This window comes from Phoca vitulina, unplaced genomic scaffold, assembly GCF_004348235.1.
Source record: "Phoca vitulina isolate PV1807 unplaced genomic scaffold, GSC_HSeal_1.0 scaffold52, whole genome shotgun sequence".
In the NCBI taxonomy this organism is placed as follows: domain Eukaryota; kingdom Metazoa; phylum Chordata; class Mammalia; order Carnivora; family Phocidae; genus Phoca; species Phoca vitulina.
In genome coordinates, this window is record NW_022589755.1 from 8,230,622 (window position 1) to 8,250,314 (window position 19,693).

The 19,693-nt window shown below is 45.8% G+C and overlaps 1 protein-coding gene and 1 pseudogene across 3 annotated transcripts in view; both read right to left on the minus strand.

Annotated features, from left to right (window-relative positions):
* SAE1 (SUMO1 activating enzyme subunit 1) overlaps positions 1-9,432 on the minus strand; it is an 84,962-nt gene extending 75,530 nt beyond the window's left edge. For all 3 annotated transcript variants that reach the window (XM_032388047.1, XM_032388048.1, XM_032388046.1), the window contains exon 1: positions 9,242-9,432. In XM_032388047.1, coding sequence (XP_032243938.1) covers positions 9,242-9,339 — 98 coding nt within the window. In that variant the 5' untranslated portion in view covers positions 9,340-9,432. The remainder of the gene's footprint in view (positions 1-9,241) is intronic.
* A 7,138-nt stretch (positions 9,433-16,570) lies between these two features.
* LOC116621923 lies at positions 16,571-16,889 on the minus strand (annotated as a pseudogene).
* Positions 16,890-19,693: the final 2,804 nt, after the last annotated feature.

Sequence of the window (19,693 nt, forward strand, 5' to 3'; positions counted from 1 at the left end):
AAGAAGTTCACTAGCTTATCCAAGGATACACAGCTAGCAAGTCGCTAATAATCAGCTAGTTGATAAGGGCAATAATAAGGGAGAGCGATTCAGATGGTGGACTCTTGAGGCCACACTGCTCTGGTGCACACACACTATAGAAAACGAGGTAGCCATGAGAAAGAATAAGATAATAAAAGGTAACACTTATTAAGTTGTTACTGTATGCCAAGCACTGTTCTAAGCAATGTATGTGTATTAACTCTGCCAGAAAGGGGCACCTGGGTGGCTCCATCGGTTGGACGTCTGCCTTCGGCTCGGGTCATGATCCCAGGGTCCTGGGATCCAGCCCTGGTCCAGCTCCTTGCTCGGCAGGGAACCTGCTTCTCTCTCTCCCTCTGCCTGATCTCCCCCTGCTTGTGCTCTATGTCAAATAAAAAAATAAAAAATAAAAACCTCTGCCAGAAAGGGACTGTTACTCTCATTTTGCAGATAAGAAAGCTGTAGTAGACAAAATGTGTCCATCCCTCCCTTCCCCCCCACCACTGCAGATGTCCATGCTCTAATCCCTGGGACCTGTGAATAAATTACTTTACATGACGAAAGGACCTTAGGTGTAATTAAATTAAGATTCTGAAATGGGGAGATTAACCTAGATTATTACTTGGGTGGGCCCAAGTAATCACAAGGGTCCTTAATAAGAGGGAGGCAGAAAAGGGGCGCTTGGTGGCTCAGTCGTTAAGCGTCTGCCTTCGGCTCAGGTCAGGATCCCAGGGTCCTGGGATCGAGCCCCGCATCAGGCTCCCTGCTCAGTGGGAAGCCTGCTTCTCCCTCTCCCCCTGCTTGTGTTCCCTCTCTGTGTGTGTCTCTCTCTGTCAAAAAATAAAAAAGATCTAAAAAAAAAAAAAAAAAAGAGGGAGGCAGAAGGGTCAGAAGATGCTATGCTGCTGGCTTTGGAAATGAAGGGGCCACAAGCTAAGGAACACTGGTGGCTTCTACACGCTAGAAAAGTCAGGCAAAAAGACTTTCCCCTAGAGCCTCCACAGGGAAACATGGCCCTGTCAACACCTTGATTTTAGCCCCGTGAAACTGATTTCAGACTTCTGACCTCCAGAACTGTAAGAGAATAAATCTGTATTGTTTTAAGCCACTAAGTTTGTGGTCATTGTTACAGCAGCAACAGGAAACTAAGATATTGAGGACAGAGTTGTTAAAGAACTTGCCGAAGATCACACACCTCCAAAATGGCAAAGCAGGTATCAACTCAGGAAATACTGCTCCAAAATCTGTACTCTTCCAGTTATACTGCCTCTCAATACCACAAATAAATGTAAAATCACATTGCGACGTGTTACGTATATAGCCCCCCAGGAGCCACGACGGCAATAATCACCATCTACAGAGGGCTCACTGGGTTTGAGGCATGGAACTAGGTACCTTACATATACTACTCCACTGAGATACCGTGATTACTGGGGCGCCTGGCTGGCTCAGTCGGGAGAGCATGTGACTCATGAGGGTCCTGAGTTCAAGCCCCATATTGGGTATGAAGCCTACTTAAGATAAAATTCGAAACAACAACAACTGATTATAGTTCTTCACCATGTCTCTTTTGGGGGAAAAAAGCATACACACCCTAAATATTGCATACAATTTCTCGCCTTAGAAGTCCAAAGGGCTCCACAGACCCCAGAATAGGCCATCACGTTTCCATAGGAAAGGATTCAAGTCTGCCTGGAGTAAGGAGAAAACTGAGGCTCAGAAAAGGTGTCCAAGCTCTCACAGCTCATGAGTGCCCAGAACTGGGATATACAGTTCTGACCACAATCTATGATTTTTCCTCTTTCAACGTCTTCTCCATGTTGTCTTGTACACAGTAGGTTCTAAATAAATATTTGCTGATTAGGCTCTCTCATCCTTAGCTTCTACTGCCACAGGAATACCTTTTAAATTTCTGAGAAGGAAGGAACCAGAGCCTTTTTATCACAACCTTTGAATTCACAATACATACCACAAGTTAAGCCAAGCCAACTGAATTCCACTCATGGTTAAGAATTCCTAAGACTATACCAAATTCACACTTGAACCACATTTATTGAGATTTTAATGCGTGATAACGAGTCATGCAAAAATCTGGTTATAAGACTATTTCAAGTAGGGTAAAAAGTAAGCACAAAGTCTCTAGGCCAGAGAGAGGTTTAGCATATTTGAGGAACAAAAATTCAAGAGCTTGAACGAAGTGAACCAGGGAGATGTAGCCAAGATCAGACAAGGCAGAGCATGAAAGGCAATGGATTTTAAAAGCTTTGGATTTTATTCAGAATACAAGAGGAAGGGGCGCCTGGGTGGCTCAGTCGTTAAGCGTCTGCCTTCGGCTCAAGTCATGATCCCAGGGTCCTGGGATCGAGCCCCACATTGGGCTCCCTGCTCTGCGGGAGCCTGCTTCTCCCTCTCCCACTCCCCCTGCTTGTGTTCCCGCTCTCACTATGTCTCTCTGTCAAATGAATAAAATAAAATCTTAAAAAAAAGGGGGGGGGCGCCTGGGTGGCTCAGTCGTTAAGCGTCTGCCTTCGGCTCAGGTCACGATCTCAGGGTCCTGGGATTGAGCCCCACATCGGGCTCCCTGCTCCGGGGGAAGCCTGCTTCTCCCTCTCCCAGTCCCCCTGCTTGTGTTCCCTCTCTCGCTGTGTCTCTCTCTGTCAAATAAATAAAATATTAAAAAAAAAAAAGTTAGCGAACTAAACTTAAAAAAATAAATATATAAATCTACAATCTTGCTCCATCTAACTGCCCATTCATTACATTTACTTCAATGTCTTGTCAAAATCCAAAACAGAACTTAAGATTGCTCCCCCTACAATCTTCCTCATCCTTCTGGAGTCTCCACTCATCCCACTAATGTTTACTTTACATTTGCTTTATTTATCTCAACCTATTTCCTATGTAGCTTCCTGCTTTTGTTACTCATGATTTATACTTGTCAAGTAATTGTAGCTATAATTTACTAAATGCTCTATGAGCATAGGCACTATTCATGCATTATCTCATTTTTTATAAGTCTTTATTCATTTAAGCAATCTCTACACCCAACATGGGGCTCAAACTCATGACCCCGAGATCAAGAGTCTAATCCTCTTCCAACTGAGCCCGCCAGGCACCTCCATGCATTATCTCATTTAATTCTCAACACTCTTATAATATAGATTCTGTTATCTCCATTTGACAAATGAGGACACTAAAGCACAGAGAAGGAATGTATCCAAGGTTAAATAACTAAGAATTTCTGCTGTTGCGATTCAAACTTAACTATCAACCACTATCAACACTACAATAAATTGGTCCTTATATGAGCAATCAGGATTGGCCTTCACAACACAGTATGCACTCCGTCACTAACTATGGCAAATGTGTGACTATGGAACCAACTGAAGTTCTACTGAACAGCAGCAGTGTTGGATAATGAGTCTCTGAAAACAGGAAAATTTTTGAAGTCCCTTTTTTGTAAAGTCAAATTTCAGAGTTGAAAGAGTCCTTAAAAATGTAGTCACACTTAACCCTCCTTTTTGCAGATGTGGAACTTAAGGCCAACAAACTGTGAGACTGACCCAAGGTCAAGAGAGCTGGTTAGCAGACCTGGGAACTGAACCCAGGTTTCTTGACTTCCTACATCTTTGCAAAGTACAGTCATTTCATCCAACAAATATATCTGAATGTCTACAAACTTGCAAGCACTAGAAATTTAGTAAGACCAGTCAAATCCCTTTAGTTATCATACATTTATAAAACACTTTTCCTGCGGCGCCTGGGTGGCTCAGTCGTTAGGCGTCTGCCTTCGGCTCAGGTCATGATCCCAGGGTCCTGGGATCGAGCCCCACATCGGGCTCCCTGCGCCGCCGGAAGCCTGCTTCTCCCTCTCCCACTCCCCCTGCTTGTTGTGTTCCTGCTCTCGCTATCTCTCTCTCTGTCAAATAAGTAAATAAAATCTTTAAAAAAAAAACAAAAACCACTTTTCCTCATGGAGCTTATCATCTATTTTGCTCTTTCCAGTCAACCTCCCTCCCTTCCTCATGCTTAGTTAGGTAAGGGATAAACTACTGCTGAGTGGAAGAAAACTCAGACAGGCCTAGTTGTGAAAAATATTGCAGAAACCGCTGAAGCACACATTCTGAAAACATAACACAGCTGCCAGCTTCAACACCCTCCTTTACACTAATTTGACCGAAAAAATGAGCCCCTATTGTCGAAAATGACCCAGAGTGGGGGAGAGTATGAACCTGAAGTGAGTGACTTAGATTCAACTCCTACTTCTATCTACTTGGTGCATGACCTTGGAAGTCTGCTCTCTTCCTTGAACCTCATCCATAAAATGGGCTATGGGGCGCCTGGGTGGCTCAGTCGTTAAGCGTCTGCCTTCGGCTCAGGTTATGATCCCAGAGTCCTGGGATCGAGTCCCACATCGGGCTCCCTGCTCGGTGGGAAGCCTGCTTCTCCCTCTCCCACTCCCCCTGCTTGTGTTCCTGCTCTCGCTGTCTCTGTCAAATAAATAAATAAAATCTTTAAAAAAATAAGAAATAAATAAATAAATAAATAAAATGGGCTATGTACCATAGCAAGAAATGCAAAGTCACATGCTGACAGGGGCCAGGCAATTACATCAAATGAGTGAAGCTAAACTGATAGAGGATCCCTAGAGAACCCTGTGCCATGTCAGAGGCAGTCCCTACTTAGCTCCAATCAATGTGGAAGTTCTGACTTTTCTATTCTTCAAGAGAAGACAGAAATAACAGAAATTGCCAGATTGGGGCATGGGGCATAGGGCTGGGGTGGGGTGGGTGGGAAGAGAATCACATTTCTTTCCCAACTTCTCATGATAAAAATTTGAAACATACATAAAGTAAAAAGAATTGGTAGCATTTTGCCTTTTATGCGTATAGGACATCATGGCATTTCACACCTCTAGCATGCATCTCCAAAAATATGGCATTCTCCTTCAGAACCATGCTATTACCACATCTAGAAAATAAATCTCAAATATCACCTAATAGGACTGAATATTCAAATTTCCACTATTGTCTAAAAGATGTTTCTTTAGGAGTTTTCCTTCTGAACCAGGATCCAATCAAGGTTTACATCTTACATTTGGCTTCATCTCTTTATGCTCCTTTAATCTAGAACACTCCTTTCCCTTGTTCTTCCATGACATTGACTTTTGTAATAGAACCAGGACAGTTGTCTTGTAAAATGTCCCACATCCTAGGAGCGCCTGGGTGGCTCAGTTGGTTAAGCGACTGCCTTCGGTTCAGTGCATGATCCCGGAGTCCTGAGATCGAGTCCCATGTCGGGCTCCCAGCTCAGTGGGGAGGTTGCTTCTCCCTCTGACCCTCTCCCCTCTCATTCTGTCTCTCTCTCTAAGTAAATAAATAAAATCTTTTTAAAAAAAAAAATGTCCCACATCCTGGACATCTTATCATTACCTCAATGTTCTCTAATTTGTTCCTCTGTTCTCTGAAAGCATGATTAGGATAAAAGATAGAGGACAACTTCACCGATTACACACTCAAGTTCTTATTTCACAGAAAGCACATTATTAATAATCACTTCTAAAGGCAATAAACTCATTTTTAATTTCTTTGTTTGAATATTTCCTTGGCCTTATGGATTCTAAATTATTTTTAAATTAAGTCAATTTCGTTCTCTCTCTCTCTCTCTCCTTTCTTCCTTCTTTTGACTTTTCTTTTTAAAAGATTTTATTTATTTATTTAGAGAGAAAGAATGAGATAGAGAGAGCATGAGAGGCGGGAGGGTCAGAGGGAGAAGCAGACTCCCCACTGACCAGGGAGCCCGATGCGGGACTCGATCCCGGGACTCCAGGATCATGACCCAAGCCGAAGGCAGTCGCCCAACCAACTGAGCCACCCAGGTGCCCATCTTTTGACTTTATTTTTAAGTAATCTCTACATCCAACGTGGGGCTTGAACTCACAACCCCAATCAAGAGTGTCACGTTCCACTAACAGCCAGCCAGGCGCCCCAATTTTTTTCTTTCTGATGCTCAAATGGTCTCAAATGTGGCAATTCTCTAGATTTTTAAATGCTGGCAACTAATTTCAAAAAATTTAAAAGTGTATGAAAGGGGCACCTGGGTGGCTCAGTCGTTAAGCATCTGCCTTCGGCTCAGGTCATGATCCCAGGGTCCAGGGATGGAGCCCCGGATCGGGCTCCCTGCTCGGCGGGAAGCCTGTTTCTCCCTCTCCCACTCCCCCTGCTTATGTCCCCTCTCTCGCTGTGTCTCTCTCTGTCAAATAAATAAATAAAATCTTTAAAAAAAAACAAAAAACAAAAAAAAAACAGTGTATGAAAGATACAACCCAGTTTTTAACCTCTAGACCATTATACTCTCCTTTCCAGTTCTCTTGATAACCTTGGTCCAACATCACACAGAATCAGCAACAAAATGTTGCCAGAACACAATCAGCTGATTCCTAGGCCACCTTCCATCTTACAAAAGAACCCCAGACTCCAGAGCTCTCCTATTCCACCTGGAGTTTCCCTAGGGGCAAGTCAATTTGCTTTGTGGAGCCTCCTTCCTATTTGTACAGGGGAAATCACTGCTCTTCCTACTTCAGAGCTGATAGGAGACTCGATTGAAAAATGGACATGAGGGCGCCTGGGTGGCTCAGTCGCTGAGTGTCTGCCTTCGGCTTGGGTCATGATCCCAGGGTCCTGGGATCGAGCCCCACATTGGGCTCCCTGCTCCGCGGGAAGCCTGCTTCTCCCTCTCCCACTCCCCCTGCTTGTGTTCCCTCTCTCGCTGTGTCTCTGTCAAATAAATAAATAAAATCTTAAAAAAAAAAAAAAAGAAAAATGGACATGAAGGCACTTTAACAAACTCTGCAAGACTGTCGATAAATACAGAGGTCCAAATTACAGATCACCCCCCCCTTCCTTCCCTCCCAGGACGCTCAAGCAATCCTTTTCAGGTTCTCCACTGAGTTCGGTACCTCTCCACTCCCTCAGAATAACTCCCATTTCCCAAGAATTCTATACCCTGACTTTGATTTGTCCCTTAGATCATCTCCTCTTCAGCAGCCCCCACCCATCATTCTTTACTGCTCCTCAGAGGAATCATTCCTACCCTCTTAACAGTTCTCACACTACATTCCATCTTAATCTTCACCAGCTTTGCCCTACCTTAAAACTACCTGCTGCCCCAACCCTTTGGATGAGCCCTTCTAATACACTTAGGATCTCTTTCCCAACCCTTTAGGACCTCCTAACACTCAAACCTTCTTCAAATAGCAGTCCCTAAAATCAACCAGCCCCACCTATGTCCTCAGGCCATTTTCACCATTTAATTCCCAATCTTCCACTTCAGATGCCTTGGGTCCTCAGACCAATGCTTGCTAATGCCTCACAATGCCCCCTCCCCCAACCACATAAAACCCCACACCTGAAATAAGCCTGAAAACTCAGGTTCGCCCCACCTCACCCCCCCAAACACACACTCTCTCTCACCAAAAAATTCTATAAACTCCCACCTCTCAAACTAAATTCTCTTGACCTGCCTGCCTCCTTATCCTTAGATCAATTAACTCTATACTTTGGACTCACATCACATACCTCCCCCCTCAAACAGACCTCATCTCTCAACTCAACCACTCATATATTTCCAGACATAAATAACCATCTAAAACCTAAGTCCAAAAGAGAACTCTTGCTTCTTCACTCACCCCGTTATCTCAGTCAATAAATGGCAATTCCATCTTTCCAGCTGCTCAAACCAAAGAAACCTTAAAGTAATCCTTGTGTTCTGCCTCTCATACCCCACACACTGTATCCTTCAGCAAATCCCATCCCCTCCCCCACCTTGAAAATATATTCAGAATATGTATTTGTCCCTTCTCTAGAGTTTGAAGCCACCATTACCTATGTCCCAAGGGGATTATTATCACAGTCTCCTAACCAGAATCCTTATCTCTACTTCTGCCCACTTCGACCTACTCTCCCCACAGCAAGACTGATCCTTTTAAAATGCAAACCTGATCGCGTTACTCCTAGGCTCAAAACTCTCCAGTGGGTTTCCCAGAACGCTTGGAATAAAAAAGCTACTCCAAATCAAATGAGGAGTAGCTTTTCTGTTTCTTTCTCTCACTTGCCAAGCACGCTCTGGCCTCCAGGACTTTACACCAGCTGTTTTCTCTCTGCTAGAAAAGTTTTTCCACATGGCTCTTTTTCCTTCATACAGGTCTGAGGCTCAATGTTATCTCTTCAGAGGCCTTCCCTGGCCTCCCTATCAAAATAGCTCTCCCACCTCAACATCCTTTACTGATGATGCTGGTACCCTGCTGTATTTCTCTCCCTGGCACTCGCATTACCTATTATATTATTTCTTTATGTTTATTGCTTCCCCCACCTGAATGTACACTCCATGCGGGCAAGGAGTCCGTCCAGTTCACTAATATATGCTCTGTGCCTAGAACAGTGCTTGTGGCAGGTGCTCAATAAATATTTGATCTAATCAATCGCCTCTTTCACAGACCTCATCCCCTCCGATAACTATTCAGTACCCAAGGTATGCCCAACCCTAGTGCCCAGTCCTCTCCAGACACACCCCCGTAACTAGGCATAAGCAACCTCTTCGGGTAGCTCCAGCCCAGCCCCTAGGCTCTCCGGGCCTCTCAAGATTCTCAGTTGAAATAACTTGCTCCAAAACGCCTCAAAAACCCTCATTCTTTCAAATTGGCCCACCCTTTCGAAGCCACAAGAAGGTAAGCTCGCCCGTGTTCGGTGGGCCGGTCTCCCCGGCGTCCAGCAGAGAACAGGTTCCCGCAATCTACGAATGAATGAACTACGCCCCCACTCCATCCTCCCCTTGCACCCTCCTACTCCCTAAGCGCCCACCACCACCACTCCCTTCGGGCGTCTGCGTCCCTGAGTTTGAGTCCTCCTGATCCCTCAGGACTCCCCCACCGCCCCTTCCAGAGGCCTCCCTCGGAATGACCCTCCCCCCCCCCCCGGGGGGGCCCCCCCCCCCCCGCTGGGAGGCCCCCCCCCCCACGCTGGGAGGTCCCCCCTCCCCACATCTTCCAGAAACACCCCTAACCAACCCCTCCAGGGCTCTCAAGAAGGCCACCCTCCCCGGGCACATAAAATTCCCGCCTCCTCGCTTCAAATCAGACCCTCCGGCTCCGTGAGGGCCGCCAACGCCTCAGGCCAGACGCCCCCTCCAGACCCTCAGTCCCACAAGCCGCTCTGGCCCTGACCGTTTCTGGGCCTCCAATCCCCACAGACGGATCTGCCGGTCATACTGCGCCGCCTCCTCCTCGCTGATGCCGCCGCCAGCCTCCTCCTTCTCCACCATGGCGCCGGCTCTAGCTGCCTGCACTCGGGTCCTGCCCACGGTAACCGCCCGCCGGCCCCACGCGCCGCCAACCGCCGCCGGCCGCTCGCCCGGGCCGCCTCTGCGCCTGCGCCAGAGGCCGCGCCTGCGCAGGACCTCCTCCACGGCCCGGCCCGCCCCTAGAGCCCGGGACCACGTGGACCTCCCCAGCCTCAAAGGCGGGCCAGCGGGACTGCCAGTCACGTGACGGAGCTCCAGCCAATCCTGGCCCAAAAATGGCGCGGTTTAACGCCCCGAGACGACAGATACCCAAGTGGTGATTTATGGGGCTATTAATTCGGCGAATATCTATCTAGCACCTGCTGAAATCCCGGCATTGGGGGTTTTGAAATAGAGCAGCGAATAAAATAGACAAAGCCCTGCCCTCATAGAGCTTACGTCCTATTGAGGGGTGCCCACAGAATAGAAATCAGGCCATGATAAATGCTGTGGAGAAAAATAAAGGCGGATATGGGATTACAGGGTTGCAGGAGTGGCCAGAGAGAAGGTCTCTCAGAGAAAGTGATACTGAACAGAGATCTGAAGGGACCGAATAGACAAGCCATGTGGATAACTGGGAGATGGAGCATTTCCGGTCAGGGCAAACAGCAGGTGCAAAGGCCCTGAAGCTGGAATGTGCCAGCATAGCTGAGGAACTGTGGAGAGGGCAAGGTGGCTGGAGCAGAGTGAGAGGATGGGCAGGTGGTAAGAGGTGAAATCGTAGATGAAGCAAGTGGGACTTCCTGTAGGGCCTCGTAGGCTAGTATTAGCTTATACCTATTTTCCTTAGTCAAGGTGTCTTTTTTTATTACCCATTCAACAAGTACTTACTGAGCACTTGTTATGCGTCAGTTATTGATCTCAGTGCTAGGCCAGGTGGAGCACTGAAAAAAGAAAAAAATAACACTGGCTTCTCATGGAGTTAAAATGGATTTTATGTGAATTCTTTCTCTAATCCTTATGAGATGAGTTAGGTTTTTTAATACTGCTATTTCATAGCTAAGGAGTCTGAGGTCCAGCAAAGTTCAGTAGCCTGAACGAAGTCTTATATCTTAGAAGTAATGAAACTAGGATTCAAACCCAGGCAGTGTGGCCCACATGCTTCATCGGGAGGTCGCACTGCTGGTGGTACATTAGGCTTCTACCATGTGCTCCGACCTTGCCTCTGAGGTACATACTCTGTGAACCTCAGAGATGGATATTTCATCCCCTCTTACAGATTACAACTCTGGGACTCAGAAAGGGGTAGCAATTCATCCAAGATCACAATATCACTCCAAAAAAAAAAAAGTTTGGCCAATGCTTACTCTTGATTATGGACTTGGAACAAATTATGTAAAAAATGAGGGACTTAAACAACAATAAATATTTATTATCTCTTATAGTTTCCGTGGGTCTGGGATTCAGAGCAGCTTGTCTGGGCTGTTCTGGCACAAGGTCTTTCATGAGGATGCACTCAGATGTCAGCTGGGGCTATAGTCATCTGATGGCTTGTAATGAAAGATCCCTTTCCGAGGTGACTCACTCCAATGGCTACCAAGCTGATGTGGGCTGATAGCTGGGGACCTCAGTTCCGCTCCACATGGGCCTAACCACTGGGCTGCCGGAGTGTCCTCATGACATGGTGGCTGGCTTCCCCCAGAGTGAGTGATCCATGAGAGCAAGGTGAAAGCAGCAATGCCTTTTATTTTATTTTTTTTTAAGATTTTTTTATTTCTTTATTTTGACAGAGACACAGCGAGAGAGGGAAAACAAGCAGGGGGAGCGGGAGAGGGAGAAGCAGGCTTCCCGCTGAGCAGGGAGCCCGATGCAGGGCTCGATCCCAGGACCCTGGGATCACAACCTGAGATGAAGGCAAACGCTTAACGACTGAGCCACCCAGGCGCCCCTTACTTTATTTTTTAAAAAGACTTTATTTATTTATTTGAAAGAGATCATGAGCAGGGGAAGGGCAGAGGTAGAAGCAGACTCTCCACTAAGCAGGGAGCCCAATGCTGGGCTGGACCCCAGGACGTGGGATCATGACCTGAGCCAATGGCAGACACTTACCAACTGAGTCACCCAGGCACCCCAGCAATATCTTTTATAACTCAGCCTTGGAAGTCACACACTGCCACTTCTGTAACGGGATACCATTGATCATACACCGTTGTATTCATTATAGGAGAGGACAATACAAGGGCATGAATATGGTGAACAGAAGAAACATGGATCCACCCTGTGTTGTGCTGACCAGCTAATAGGGAAGACAGGAAGTATTTTATCAGTATTTACTAAATATTCTCAAAAAATATTTACCATATCCCTACTATGTGTTTGACTTTGTGCCAGGCCCTGGGGATACAATAATGATAAAAATGGACATACTCCTGCTTTAGGGACACTCATAATCCAGTGGGAGAGATAAAACAGTCACATAAATAGAAACTTCCCTAAGTGCTGTGAAGGAAAAGAAGAAAGAGCTATGACAGTGTTTGACTTAGTGTCGGAGCCAGAAAAAGGATATTCTGAGAATGTAAACTTTCTGCTGAGCTTTACAGAGTAAATAAAGTTTAACAAAACACAGGAAGAACCCCGGGCAGAAAGGACAGCTCCACCTGCTGTGACCCAGAATTTAAGTTCATTCTCTCTCTCTTTTTTTAAAGATTTTATTTATTTCTTTGAGAGAGAAAGAGAAGGAGGGGGGGCAGACAGAAAGGGAGAAGCAGGCTCCCCATTGGGCAGGAAGCCCATCAAGGGGCTCAATCCCAGGACCCTGGGATCATGACCTAAGCCAAAGGCAGACACTAACTGCTTAACCAACTAAGCCACTTAGGTGCCTCTCATTCTTTCTGACTCTGCCTCCCTGAGGGTATCTCCTTGACCCTTACTCCTTCACCCCCACACACTCTGTGGGAAGTTTAAAACAGGTCCACAAATCTGGGACAGTCAGTGGCTGGCTCAGTTGGTGGAGTATGCAACTCTTGATCTGGAGGTCATGAGCTCAAGCCCCATGTTGCGCCTAGAGCTTATTTTAAAAAATAATAATAAAAAATAAAACATGCCCACAAATCCTTTGATATTCTTCAGTGATATTGAGTGGGGGGAATCAATGTCCCCTGTCCTTGAATCTGTACTCTGTGACTGCTTGATCAATAGAACAAGATGGAAGTGAACGCTGAACTAATTTCTACATTCAGGCCTTAAGAAATGTGCAGCTTGGGACGCTTGTGTGGTTCAGTCGGTTAAGCATCTGCCTTCGGCTCAGGTCATGATCCCGGGGTCCTGGGTTCAGTCCTGGGATCGTGTCCCGCATTGGGCTCCTTGCTCAGTGGGGAGCCTGCTTCTCCCTCTGCCTGCCTGCCCCCCCCCCGCTTGTTCTCTCTCTCTCTCTCTCTCTCTCTCTGACAAATAAATAACATCTTAAAGAAACAAACAAAGAAAGGAAGGAAGGAAGGAAGGTGCAGCTTCCCCTCAAAAAAGCTGAACACAATTAGCTTATGACCCAGAAACTGCACTCTTAGGTGTATACCCTGAGGAATTGAAAGCAGGCCCTCAGATACTTGTATGCCAATCTTCATTGTAGTGCTATTCACAATAGCCAAAGGAAAAACAATCCAACTGTCTTGGATGAAAGGATAAACAAAATGTGTCAGATGCATACTGTGGAATATCATTCAGCCATAAAAAAGAAGGAAGCATTGGGGCGCCTGGGTGGCTCAGTCGGTTAAGTGTTTGCCTTCAGCTCAGGTCATGATCTCAGAGTCCTGGGATGGAGCCCCATGGTGGGCTCCCTGCTCGGCGGGGAGTCTGCTTCTCCTTCTGCCCCTCCCCCTGCTCGTGTTCGCGTACTCTCTCTCTAACAAATAAATAAATAAAATCTTTCCAAAAAAAAAAAAAATCCTTAAAAAGAGAGAGAGAGAGAATGAAGCATTGACACATGCTACAACATGTCCCAGAAACATTTTGCTAGGTGAAAGAAGTCTATCATGAAAGCTGATGAAAAAAGAAATAGATGGTGATGATGATTTCATAACATCGTGAATGTCCTTCATGCCACTGAGTTGTATAATCAAAATGGTTAAAATGGTGGGGTGCCTGGCTGGCTCAGTCAGTAGAACATGCGACTCTCGATCTTGGGGTCATGAGTTCAAGCCCCACGTTGGGCATAGAGCTTACTTAAAAAAAAAAGGTGGATTTTATGTTATGTATGGTTTTAATCACAATTGTAAAAAATTAATAATGAAATATACCAAAACTCACTGAATTGTACTTTAAATAGGTGAGTTGTGTGCTATGTGAATATCTAATGCTGTAAAATTAAAAAAAAAAAAAAAAAAGGAAATGGAAGCTTCAACTTTCCCTTCCTTGGGATACTTGATTTTAATCCCAGCCTCCTTGCTAGAAGTCAAAACAGCCCAAAGAGAAGTCCACGTGGAGAGGGGACAAAGCTCCTCACCCTCAGAGAGGCCAACAGCCGCAGGCAACAGCCAGCACCAACCTGTTGGCCATGTGAGTGAGCCATCTTGGAGGCAGATCCTCTGGCAGCTGGTGAGGCCACCCCAAATAGAGCAGAGACAAGCCATTCCTTCCAAGTCCTGCCCAAAGTTCTGATCAGTAAGCAAAATAAATGATCGCTGTTGATTTACACCACAAAGTTTTGGGATCACTTGTTACACAGCATTAGATTACCTGGATGCTGCCCCCTATCAACTCTCTCCTCATGCTTTCTTCTTTCTCTGTAATGTTTCCTTCTCTGTCCCTCCCCTTGGCTTGCGGCCATTCACACACAAATGACCTCTCTCTCTCTCTCTCTCTTTCCCTCACCCTACTCTCTTTCTCTCACTAACTCTCTTTCCCCTTCTCTGCCAACACTCTCCATCTTTCTGATCACACGCTCATTCATTCAATATTCCCTGAGGACCTTCTCTGGGCCCAGCCCTGAGCTAGGTGATACATAAACCCTGGGGGACTATTTTGTTATCTCTCAGAGGAAGTAATGACCAAGTAGAGATGTGAGGAATGAAGACAAGTCAGGTGACTGAGCCACGGGAACTGAAGGGGATAAAGGCATCAATTAAGAAATCAGGGCGCCTGGGTGGCTCAGTTGGTTAAGCGACTGCCTTCGGCTCAGGTCATGATCCCGGAGTCCTGGGATCGAGTCCCACATCGGGCTCCCGGCTCAGCGGGGAGGCTGCTTCTCCCTCTGACCCTCTCCCCTCTCATGCTGTTTCTCTCTCTCTCTCTCAAATAAATAAATAAATAAAATCTTAAAAAAAAAAAAAGAAATCAGATCATTTACATCAAAAACTAATGATGTAATGTATGGTGATTAACATAACAATAAAAAATTAAAAAAAAAAAGAAATCAGATCATGGGGGCACCTGGCTGGCTCAGTTGGTAGAGCATGTGACTCTTGATCTCAGGGTTGTGAGTTCAAGCCCCATGTTAGGTGTAGAGATTACCTAAAAATAAAATCTTTAAAAAACTCTTTTAAAAAATAATAAAGAAAAGAAAAGAAAAGAAAGAAACCAGATCATGGGGATGCCTGGCTGGCTGGGTGGCTACTGGGTTGTGAGTTCAAGCCCCACACTGGATGTAGAGATTACTTAAAGTCTTTAAAAAAAATTTTTTAAGTAGGCTCCACACCCAATTGGGGCTCAAACCCACAACCTTAAGATCAAGAGTCATATGATCATGGGGTGTCTGGGTGGCTCAGATGGTTAAGCAGCTGCCTTCGGCTCAGGTCGTGATCCCAGGGTCCTAGGATGGAGCCCCACATTGGGCATCAGTGGGGAGCCTGCTTCTCCCTCTCCCTCTACTGCTCCCTCTGCTTGTGCTCTCTCGCTCTCTCTGTCAAGTAGATAAATAAAATATTTTTTAAAAAGTCGCATGATCATGAGTCACATGTTCTACCAAGCAAGCCAGCAGGCACCCCTTAAAAATAATGTCTTAAAAAAAACGAAACTAGATCATGAATGATCTTTTTTTTTAATGCTGAAAATCTATTTGTTAATTACAGTATGTGACTGTTGTACTTTGAGGCAAATAGAGAACTTAAAAAATCAGGATCCTGACAGCTAAAGAGACACGTCCAGAGTAAACATCACTTTGCTTAGAATGATTTGAGGTTCTCTTTGAAATGAGCATGTCTGGGAGGTACCTGCCTCTTCAGATCTGTAGTTTCTTCCAAAAATTGCTTGGCCCCCAGCAAAGGCCCTTTCCTAACTGCTTTCCTGACCTCCAATCCAGCCTCCAACCCTGACCTTACCCCTTATCTTAATCCAGAGGATGAGATGAGGGTCCAAATGCCTTGAAGTTCAGGAACAGAATGAGAATAATTGACGCTATTTGGTAACTTTTTAGTTAGTTAGTTAATTAATTTTTATGGATTTTATTTTTATTTATTTGTCAGAGAGAGAGGGCACAAGCAGGTGGAGCGGCAGGCAGAGGGAGAGGCAGGCTCCTCGCTGAGCAGGGAGCACAATGTGGGGCTCGATCCCAGGACCCCGGGGCCATGACCTGAGCCAAAGGCAGACACTTAACTGACTGAGCCACCCAGGCATCCCTAACTTTTTTTTTTTTTAAACACAAAATCTTGGGACGCCTGGGTGGCTCAGTTGGTTGGGCATCTGCCTTCGGCTCTGGTCATGATCACAGCGTCCTGGGATCGAGCCCCCGCATCGGGCTCCGTGCTCAGCAGGGAGCTTGCTTCTCCCTCTCCCTCTGCCTGCCTGTCTGCCTACTTGTGATCTCTCTGTCAAATAAATAAATAAAATCTTTAAAAAAATAAAATAAAATAAATAAACACAAAATCTTTTTTTAAGTACATTCTACACCCCACATGGGGCCCTGAGATCAAGAGTTGCAGGCTTTACCAACTGACCCAGCCAGGTGCCCCACGTATTTTTATTTTGAAGATTTTCAAGCTTACCGAAAAAATAGCCCAATGAATGTTCATACATCTTATTTTTTTTAAAGATTTTATTTATTTATTTGAGAGAAAGAGAATGAGAGACTGAGAGCACGAGAGGGAAGAGGATCAGAGGGAGAAGCAGACCCCCCGCTGAGCAGGGAGCCCGACGCGGGACTCGATCCTGGGACTCCAGGATCATGACCCGAGCTGAAGGCAGTCGCTTAACCAACTGAGCCACCTAGGTGCCCCACATCTTATTTTTTTTAAATCTACACATTTATTTATTTACTTTTCATTAAATTTAAATCCCTGAGGGGTTACACCATCACACGGATTCTGTGGCCAATGGCTTTAGCAGGAAGGTTGCTTCGGAATTTGGCACGAACCATGCCACTGCTTCCATGAGCACGAGTCACTTTTCCCCAGATTACTCCGGTTTTGTTTGGTTTGCCACCAGGAGTCACTGTGTTGTTCTTTGCTTTGTACACATAAGCACATCTCTTGCCTAGATAGAATTCCGTGGCTCAGTCGAGCATAAACACCTTCAATTTTAAGAAGAGCTGTGTGCTCCCTCTGGTTCTGGAGACCCCGCTTATAGCCAGCAAAAATGGCCTTGGACCATAGCCTTCCAGACATTATTTGGCGTTATAGGAGTCCTGTTCCCAGCAGGCCTCCACAGACTCCAAGATGGCAGAAAAAGAAAGGCCATGTTCATACATCTTTTGTCTAGATTCATTAATTTGAAGTTTGGGCACATTCTCTCTCTCTCTCTCTCTCTCTCACACACACACACACACGCATTTTTTTTTTTTTTTTTAAAGATTTTTATTTATTTATTTGAGAGAGAGAGAATGAGAGAGAGCAAGCACATGAGAGGGGGGAAGGTCAGAGGGAGAAGCAGACTCCCTGCCGAGCAGGGAGCCCGATGCGGGACTCGATCCAGGGACTCCAGGATCATGACCCGAGCCGAAGGCAGTCGCCCAACCAACTGAGCCACCCAGGCGCCCACACACGCATTTTTTTTGACTAAACAACTTCACAGTCACTTCAGGTCTTTAAATCAATGCAGGGAAAAATTGGGGCGCCTGGCTGGCTCAGTCAGTTAAGCACCTGCCTTTGGCTTGGGTCATGATCCCGGGGTCCTGGGATCAGGCCTGGGATCAAGCCCCAAGTCAGGCTCTCTGCTCAGTGGGAGTCTGCCTCTCCCTCAGCTCATGCTCTCTCTTGCGCTCTCTCTCGCGTGCTCTCTTTCTCAAATAAATTAGTAAGTAAATAAATAAATAAATAATCTTAAAAAAAATCAATGCAGGGAAAAATTTTGAGCACCAATAGGCCAGATTCTCTTAAACACTTCCTGCATACAAAAACCCAAATATACACAAATTCCTTAAACCAAAACATTAATTCCAGAGGTCTGAGCCACTTGACAATTTCTATATTTAACTGCAAATATTCCCAGGGTTAAATAATGCCAGCTAAGGAAATAATTATGGAAACAAGGGGATTCAGTAAGTTCTCTTGATTATCACTATGGCCAATTGCATTTTGCACAGTTGACAACAGCAGTATCTTCCGTTCTTAGAGATAATTTTTTAAAAGATTTTATTTATTTATTTGAGAGAGAAAGAGACAGAGAGAGAGAGCGAGAGCATGAGCTGGGGGAGATGTAGAGGGAGAGGCAGAGGGAGAAGCAGGCTCCCCGCTGAGCAGGGAGCCCGATGCGGGACTCCATCCTCCTGGGATCATGACCTGAGCGGAAGGCAGACGCTTAACCATCTGAGCCACCCAGATGCCCTCCCTCCATCTTCTTTTTAAGGCTGAATATGAATATATTCCACTGTAAGTATATACCACATTTTGTTTATCCATCCATCCATTCATTCAGTAGACATTTGGGTTGCTTTTAACCTTTCGACTTGTGAATAATGTTGCTATAAACAAATGTGTACAAATATCTCTTGGAGACCCTGTTGAGACCATCGGATATATACCCATGGGGCGGTTTGTTTTTCAGCAACAGCTAATCAGAGCAGTTGCCAAAACTGAGATTTTCTCACTTGAAGGGGGTGGAGAGCAGTTATTCAATAGATCAGGTCCCTGGGTTTCAGAATTACATAATTACCTCCACCCAGGTGACTGCTCACTATTAACCAAGGCAGTGGTTCTCAGTCCCACCTGCACATTAGGAGTATCTGGGGAGTTTTTCAGCAAATATAGCGCCCAGGCCCCACCTTCAGAGACTGATTAATTGGTCTGGGGAGGAACTGAGACATAGGGATTTTTACAAACTGCTCCCCAGATGATTCTAAAATGCAGTCAGGGTGGAGAACCCTGGAGCAAAGATCTGTGTGGTGTTTTTATTCCAGTTTTCAATTCTTTTTTTTTTTTAAAGATTTTATTTATTTATTTGACAGAGAGATAGACAGAAGAGCACAAGCAGAGGGAGTGGCAGAGGGAGAGGGAGAAGCAGGCTCTGCACTGAGCAGGGAACCCGATGCGGGACTCGATCCCAGGACCCTGAGATCATGACCTGAGCCGAAGGCAGACGCTTAACCATCTGAGCCACCCAGGCGCCCTCCAGTTTTCAATTCTTTTCCTGCCCTTCCTGCTAGAACCAAAGAACTCTTAGTGTTTGTTTAAAAGACATCAATTAGGGGTGCCTGGCTGGCTCCAGTCAGTGGGACATGTGACTCTTGATCTCAGAGTCTTGAGTTCAAGTCCCACATTGGGTATAGGGCTTACTTAAAAAACAAATATGGGTAGGGTGCCTGGGTGGCTCAGTCGGTTGAGCATCTGCTTTCAGCTCAGGTCACGATCCCTGGGTCCTGGAATCGAGTCCCACATGGGGCTCCCTGCTCAGCTGGGAGCCTGCTTCTCCCTCTCCCTCTGCTGCTCCCCCTGCTTGTGCTCTCTCTTGCGCTCTCTCCTGCTCTCTGTCAAATAAATAAATAAACTCTTAAAAAAAAAAAACACATACACACACACACAAATAAGGGCAGGCACCTGGCTGGCTCAGTGGGGTGCCTGACTCTTGAGCTTGGGGTTGTGAGTTCAAGCCCCATGTTGGGTGTAGAGATTGCTTAAAAATAAATAAATAAACCTAAAAAAAATGCTTAACTAGCAGAGTAGGGGGATGGTCAATGAGTAGGAGTAAGGAGCTGACTTAGCCGAGTTTATTTTTATTTTTTAAAGATTTATTTGTTTATTTTTAGAGAGAGAACGCACATGGGGGTTGGGAGGAGGGTGTTGGGGGAGGAGCAGAGGGAAAGAGAATCTGGAGCAGACTCCCCACTGAGCTTGGAGCCGGATGGGGACTCTGGGGCTTGATCCCACAACCCTGAGATCATGACCTGAGCCTAAATCTAGAGACAGATGCTTAACCCATGAGCCACCCAGGAGTCCCTGGTTGAGTTTATAATTCTTGAAATTGGGTAATAGGT